Raw genomic sequence first — 7913 nt, forward strand, 5'->3', positions numbered from 1 at the left:
TAACAGGTTTTCCAGGAGAAGGAGGAAAAGTAGAAGTGAACTTCTGAAATGAAAGTCAAAGTAAGGGGAGGAGGCAAAATCCCCTCTGGCTTACTTTATGCATTGGAACGAAACGAGCCTGGTTTAGGTGATGCTTTTCAGTCCCCTCTTAAATGAAGGCACATGAAAGACTAATTTCCCACACCCTGTGTTATTCCACAGATATCTATGTGGCCTGGATGGCTCAGGAACTGAAGACTGATTTGTTGGCTGAATCCTGGCAGCATTCTGGCCAAAAACTTCCCTCAAATTGCTCTCTCGACTACTACGTCTACAACATAAACCTAATAGGAATGCCATCAAATTCCACCTTTTATTCCATTAACGATCATTCCAAATGGGCTGTTTCAAGGCAATACAAAGATCAGTGGACCTGCATTGGAGACTTAAACCGTGCTGCTGAGCAAGCTTGGCGAAGTGGTGGGTTCATCTGCACACAGAATGAAAACATCTACAAAGCCTTCAGGAATTTGATAATCCACTACGAAAGTTGCACTGATGCTTCCACATTGATATAACGAACCATTCCTCCCAAACAGCACAGCCCCTCGTTACACAGAAAGTGTAGGAAATGTCTCCCTTAAACTCTGTTTTCACTCTGAAAAATGGCCCTGTGAGTTGCCAGATGTGTTACGTCTTCACCTTATTAGCTACAAAGGCAGGCAGTTTGCAGGGAAACGATGGCTGTTTTTTTCCGGGTGCCGGACCAGCCGACCCTGCCTGCGCTGAGCCACGCTTCACGCTCCCCGGCTCCTCTCGACACCAGTGCCGGGCCGGGCCGCTGCTGGACAAGGCTGCACCAAAGCACATCGCTGTCAGCGACCGTGCACAGGCCTCCCCGGGGGACCTTGTGAGTGATGCTGGACATGGGACAGGAGGAACAACAGAATCCTGTCTTGTTAGCTAGGTTGTCAGAGCTGGGCAGTTAGCAAGAGAAAAGTACCCCAAAATGCTTCAAAATTGCCCCATGTTCCAGGTGCTGTTGAGATCAATCACAGCGTTTCTGCTCAGTTTGGGCTGAATCTCTTTTAAGAGCTGATATAATTGGATACAGACAAGGAGACGAGTAGATCTGTGGATGGGAAGGCTTCATTTTTATATGATTAATTTTTAGAGAAGAAATGAGTTTTAAATCATTTGTGACCAATAGCTTGGGAGTATTTCTAGTGCTTTTATTCATGTACAGCAATCTTATAAACAAATAAAGATGTCCTAAATATGAATAAGCAAAATAAATTAAGAGCAAAAATGGTCTGTTTACAGTCTCCCTCTTCCATTTTTATAGCTATTTGTGGTTGGTTACAATGTTTTATAGCTGCCAAAGGAAAAATGGAGACAATTAGGAAAAAAATTTAAAAAGAAAAGAGAAGAAAATATTTGACTGAAGATGTTATTTCACCTACATTTTCACACTACAACAAACGTGGCTGTTAATTTTCAATACCTCCAGTCTCAGCCTTAGGACCTGAAGTTTGCATGGACTTACTATAAAGACAAAGCTAATTTGCAAAATCCTGATACACTCTTGGGTTCAGATTTCAAAAGTGTATCTGCATTTAATATGTTCCTAAATATATTTATAGGGTTATATCTCACTTGTAATTTTTTTCCTGAATTGCTAATATAAACTCCAGTCTGAAGAGTTGGCTGTCCCACTAATATTTCTGTTTGGCTGTGTTCATAGTCCATACCACTGATATTCCACAACAGTGTCTTCAAAGGAAGGTGATATAAAGAAATACCCCATAACCACAAGAAGGTGTTGAAGATTTCCTTCCCTTTTCACCCTGAAAAATCAACTGAACAACAACGTACCAAACAAATTAATTTCAGAAAACATTTGTGCATACTTCTTGAAGAAATAATGTATCTGGCCTGCTTAATGAGGAGAGCTGTGCAGGAATAGATTTCATATTTAGTCAATCTGGATCAAAGGCAAACCCGCGTCTCATAGCTCCGTGAAAATAATGTAGATAGCCTAGATATTCTGCATGAAATCGGTACTTTTCTTTTCCCTGCATATGACCAAATAACATTTGATAAATAATTTGCTTGATAATGTTTTTTCTGTGATGTCAAATTGTTTTACATATATACTTTTCATTGTTTTACTAGCTGTGGTCAAGCAACACCTATTTGTGGCAGTGAAAATTGCCAGTGACACGGAACGCTGAGCAGTGGGATGGCAGGGCATCACTCAGATAAGCCAAGATAAAATTCATTTCTCTTGCCCACCTTTTCATGGCAGACACTAAGCTAACCTACCCGTCTGACCTCTTATATCTTGTCCACAGCTTTGCATACGCATGACCTCAGTGTACAGGAACGATGAGAAATCCTTCACGGGAGACACTGCTGGTGCGGTTCCCGTGGTGCATCAGAGGGCACCTGGACCTATGACACAACCTGTATTTCTTATGGTAGATGCTCAGCCACAGCGTTTGGGTCACAGAGTCCAATAGCAAAAAGTCTCCATCCACTGGCTGTCACAATAGTGTTGCCACAGCCCCGCTCCCCAGGCTGGAAGTCAACAGTCCATCACTTGACTTTAAGTGCTGATTGCTATTCTTAATTATTTGATCAATTGATAGCTGTCGTAAAGCTTCACAAGAACACTTACAACATTCCTCTTTCATTATGCCCAAGACTGGTAGCCTCCATTTGAGCTGTTACTGAGGAGGCATAAACAGCAGTGGGAAGATGGAGAGAAACAGTTGTACCATACAACATCACAAGCACCTAAACAGCCAGGTTGTGCACACACTTGTTTCAGTGGTGTAGCAATAAAAAGGCTGCAGTTCTGGTTCTCTCTTTTTTCGACTGTAAACAGCTTTAATTCAGTTTTGCTTCCATTGTGTAACTTCCATATTTGCATATGCTGGTATTTCTACTACACACATTATGAAACATGGACAGACTCTTTCTTTCCTGAAAGAGACTGATAATCAACAAGATAAACCATATAGATTTTTAAAGGGTTTGTAACTCTTAGGCTTCCTGTGCAAAGGCAAGACCATACACCACTTACTCAACCTCATATGCCCTCACAGCATGCACTGTGATCGATTATTGGTGTGAAATATTTATTTTTGTATTTTTTATAGAGATACTTAGAGACTTTTTAATTTTAAAATGTGCTGTTCTTTTTCAAAATGCCAAACAGTCAGGAAATATCTGCCTGTCTCAGTGACTCTGTGCTGCCTTTGCTGCCCACTGCGACCCTTTTGCCTGGACAGACCTACTCCTGCGGAAGGGGACATCTGGTGCTGCCCCCTCTGCCATTGCAGAGGGACCTGCCCAGCCAAGCGGATCCTGCAAAAGGGCAGAAGGACTGGACCCTGGCATGGACAGGGGAGAAAGCTGGCCTCTCGTCTGGAAACCCAGAGCCTCTTCTCCTCAGTGTGCAGGTATGGCTATTCTGACCCTCAGGCTCTGTTCTAGTTAGACTAAATGTGAACATTTATTATACATGAAAATTGTTTGCTGAGGGAACAGGAGAGGCCAAAAGCAGACATTATTAATCCACTAAACACTACTGTACTGCAGCCAAGTTTGTAACAAACACAACAGCAGGGATTGTTGTTTGGTATAAATTGCCTTGTAATAATTTCCACAAGCTAAGACTTGGTCCCCACACGCGAGGCAGGAAATGCAGGTAGAGCCTCTCGAAATACACGCCTGCCACTCGCTCACCCACTGGGACATCTCCTACCCTCACCACGGCCACTGCCATCCCAGAGCAAGGGCAGAACTCTGTCTCCCTGTCACTGCTCAGAAAAAAAACCCTGATGATTTTTCTATAAACCCTTGTATCCCTGAGGATGCTTCTGTAACACTGGTAACTGTGGATTGTTAGGGTAGTGGTTTGCTGTGTTGGAAGAGTGCAATTTTACACAGACTTAATGCAAGAGGTCAAAGGATTAGACATTAGTCTCACAAGAAGAAAAACTAAAAAAAAAAAAAACAAAAAAAACAAAAAAACCCCACACAATCTGAAGGCATAAAAACTTAAACTGTGTGAAGTATAATTCCAGCTGGGAAATTACAATACTGGAAAACAGGCAGAGGCATTGAAGCCTGAGCCCACTTCACAGGGCAGCCTTTGTGGTGGCACAGCTTCTGGTGCCTCCACAATGCCTGAAAATATACAGAGCCCTCATGATGGGAGTGATGAGCAAGATATTGGAGAGCTTCTCAAGGACACCTGGGGCTCCGTGCCAGCTGTCTGCCAGCGAGTCAAGGGAAGCTTTGGGAGAAATTTCTCTGACTGAGCTGGGAACCTTCCTTTCTCCAAGGCATGCTAACTTAGCCTGGCACTTGGACTTGTCACAGACGTCCACAGGTGTATTTCTGAACCACAGCAAAGTCTGCTTCAAAGTGTGCTAGATGGCACTTTTTAAAAGTATGGAACTCCTGCAAAGCCCAGGAAGTTTTGATCGTTTCACAGTCAGTAATGCCCATTCTTCCAGCTATTCTTGCAAACCACACACGCTGCTCCCCTCTCAGAGCACTTTGTGTAGTTTTCTGCTCTCAAAACAGGCAGTTTCCAGTAAACACATCTAATGTAAGTGCCTGTGTCAAACAGGGCTTCCTCAGCTTGCCTGCAGCATGAAGGGAGAAGGTTATTTTTGCAAAGACATATGGACCCCTCTCATTCCTCTCTCCTGTTCAAATATATACACTCCTGACTCCCTACAGTAATGAAATGCTCAAGAACATCACTGTGAGAATTTGTTTTAATGTATCAAATCATCCTTGGCATTATTAGCATAGTCACATAATTATCCCCAGAGAAACTTACACCCATATGTTAACTCCCATAAATTATTGTGTGGATCTCTTTTATAACTTTATTTTCAGTTTCTGGGAAAGCTACATCACTGGGTACTTCGTATAGTAATTGCTGCAGAAAGCGTGAGCTGCCTATGCCCTGGGTAAAATGTTCGGGAGATAGAGCAGTGCTGGCAGTGTCTTCTAGAAGCTTGGTGTAAGTCAAAGCCTAACTGTGCTCAGAATGTGATGCAAGAATATGATGTACCTCTTTAATGTCACGAGAAACTTCTTAAAAAGACAGGCATTTAAAAATGAGAATGGAGAGGAATAGAAATTTATGTTAGGCAAAGTATGGAAAAAAACCCCCTTGTAGCAGGGAATAAATTCTTCATAGCACAAGGCAGAGCACCTGATCTGAAATTTCAAGCTAGGATATCAATATCAGTGTTTTCTAGATACCCTGATGCCTTGAGTAGCTTAGCCATATCTGACACTTTTCTACTTAGTTTGGCGACACCGGTTTAAAGGCCTAATCTGCTGAATTTTCTCATAATCCTTATGAACTTGGCATGAATGCAGTAAAAGAAGCTGCATATGAACTCAGAAATCAGTTGTAGCACTTTCAGACCTTGGCCTCAGACAGGAGCTAGCTCATAATGTAATTTTTTAATGGAGGCCCATTGTATGCTTAACTTTATGTTTTTTAACTGTTTTATCCCGCTATTAAGAGTATGCTATTCTCTGCATATTTGATATGTTCATTTTACTCAAACTGTTAAATACAAACCATCAGGACTTGAAAAAATATATCTTGCTTTTTATAAACAGCTGTGTTTTACACTTTTACTCAAGTGATTTTAGTAAATCCTCTCGATTTTATTTTTTTCGATTGAGTGAGTTTGACATTTCTACACAAGGTATCTGGTGACTATTCTGATTCTCCTGTAAGAGGGATAAAAGTAAGGAACATTTTTCCCCTCCTTTGATCACTTTGCAGCGTGGGAACTGCAAACTGATATCCAAATGTTCAAAGTTTTACTGGAGCAGAGCACAGTATTTAATGTTGCCTGCTAGAGTGCTGGCAATTGCTACAAGTGGTTCACTGTAGTACACTTGTACTAGCATTGCCTAATTTATTAATTATAGAAATTTTGCATGCAAATTAGCCACACAGTTGTGCATCATAATACAGTAACGCAAAAATCTGTCTTCACATGTATTAATACCTGCAAATAACCATGTTGCATTATGGCGGTACATGGTTTCCCCATTACATTCCAAAACCTGCCAAAAGCTCATTAAAAGCAGTATCATCAAGTGCTTTCTATTTGCTCCTTACTTCTGACTTTCTAAAGTGTGAGAGTATTTAGCTCCAAGGCTTTTTTGAGTCTGTCTTTTTTCAGGTTTCCTTTTGGGCTAAGATTCTGCCAGCCAAAAATCAGTATTTCTCTTGTTATACTGCAGTTTTAAAAATCTGTTTTTGCACTGGTATGAGTATGCTCAGCCACCACTTCCACTGCTTCATGTTGAGGATTAAAAATGCCCAGCTCAGTACACATTTCAAGAACTGTTTCCTTCCCTGCTCTGAAAACTGCTCCGTTTCACATACTGACCTTGTAAATCCTAGGCATCATACAAAGGAAACCTGCATCTTTTCCTCTCTTGCTTTCTAACTACTCCAAATATTTCTTTCATGAAAGCCAAAGTGAGGAGGGAACTGACAATTTTGCATAGCACATTTTGTAAAGAAAGACTATGGAAGAAATGCTGCACAGCAAATAGGGACCATTAGTACAGTTGTGTTCCCAGCTGCCCACCAACCTGCCCCTCTTCCTTACTGCCAAAAGACGTGATGAACCAGAGAAATGGGAGCAAAGAGAGCTTGCAGGAGAAATGGAGAAGAGAGAACAAGCAAGAGAGAAAAAGCAATGGAAGAGCAGAAGGAACATTAGGATGGGTGACACCAGGGAGGTCAGAGACCTTGAGTTTGGTGACAGAGAACCATTCGGAGGTAACTATGCAGAAATCCAGTTAACAGGATGTTTCATTTACTATGATAGTTACTTAACATTTATCCATTTTACAGATATAGTCTCCATAGGCTATGCCACAGAGAGATAAAAATGAAAGGCATAAATTGAACTGACTTAGCCAAGTATTTAAAAAAACAACAAAAACCATCAAACCAACACCCAGAGAGAAAGTTGCTACCTATCTGTTACCAAACCTACAAGAGGTGGGGCAAGGTAAAGTCAAAAGCATTAAATATGTAAAAGTAGGAGGGGGGAATTAATAAACTAAAAGCTAAACAGTTTGAACCATACATACTTGAACAACGTCCTAAACCATTTTTTTAAAAAAGAAGGAAGATACTATTAAGGTTTCAAGCCAATACAAAAATACAAGGAAAACAAGAGATGCAAAACATTCACAAGAGTAACTGCAAATCATTTCGTTACGGATCGTGACACTAAAGCTAGCTTCATTCATTCTTGTGGCATTGAGAGAACTGCAGGCAAAAAAAGTACATACAAATACAGAGGAACATAAACAGAACATGAATAGTGATGAGCAAATGGATGCCTTTAATGCTTTGGGATTATTATTACAGATGTATCTACAACATATGGCCTTTTATTCTCAGGTAAAAATCAATCTTAGTTTAGAAACCTCCCCAGTCTTATATTTTCTTCGGATTCATCTCTGATCCTACTTTTCTCTCCAGCACTAAACAAACCACCACCTGTCTAATACAGTTGTTTCACACTGCAAAAAAATCAGCAAGTGTTCCTAGATGTTACTTACTGTCACTTGGCTCATGGTGGCCTGCTGTTTTGTCACCTCCTGGTCTTGGATCCCACAGAGGAATAATGGCAGTATAGAAGGTGTAGCTCTATAAAAAGTGTCATCTTAATATCAGAGGAGGAGCTAGGCATAAGGGGTTGGCTTCATAAATGTAAATATTTCATAATTTATTTAGTAACATGGCTTTTTTTTTCCCCCAGGCAAAAGCTTTAATAAAGGAATAGGTCTACTGCAACAAAGGAAACAACAGCAAAAATAGAGACAAGGGCACATCCTAACCCCATTAATATCAGCAG

At 40.9% G+C, this 7913-nt stretch overlaps 2 protein-coding genes across 2 annotated transcripts in view; one reads left to right on the forward strand and one right to left on the reverse strand.

Moving 5' to 3' along the window:
- Positions 1-557, forward strand: part of DNASE2B (deoxyribonuclease II beta) — a 9391-nt gene extending 8834 nt beyond the window's left edge. The window contains exon 6 of the mRNA XM_009708769.1: positions 202-557. Coding sequence (XP_009707071.1) covers positions 202-557 — 356 coding nt within the window. The remainder of the gene's footprint in view (positions 1-201) is intronic.
- The window catches only part of LOC104168242 (uricase-like), a 25805-nt gene extending 18127 nt beyond the window's left edge, over positions 1-7678 (reverse strand). Inside the window, exon 1 of the mRNA XM_009708768.1 lies at positions 7618-7678. Within this exon, the coding sequence (XP_009707070.1) occupies positions 7618-7632 (15 nt within the window). The 5' untranslated portion in view covers positions 7633-7678. The remainder of the gene's footprint in view (positions 1-7617) is intronic.
- Positions 7679-7913: the final 235 nt, after the last annotated feature.

This window comes from Cariama cristata, unplaced genomic scaffold, assembly GCF_000690535.1.
Source record: "Cariama cristata isolate BGI_N322 unplaced genomic scaffold, ASM69053v1 scaffold43710, whole genome shotgun sequence".
Lineage (NCBI taxonomy): Eukaryota > Metazoa > Chordata > Aves > Cariamiformes > Cariamidae > Cariama > Cariama cristata.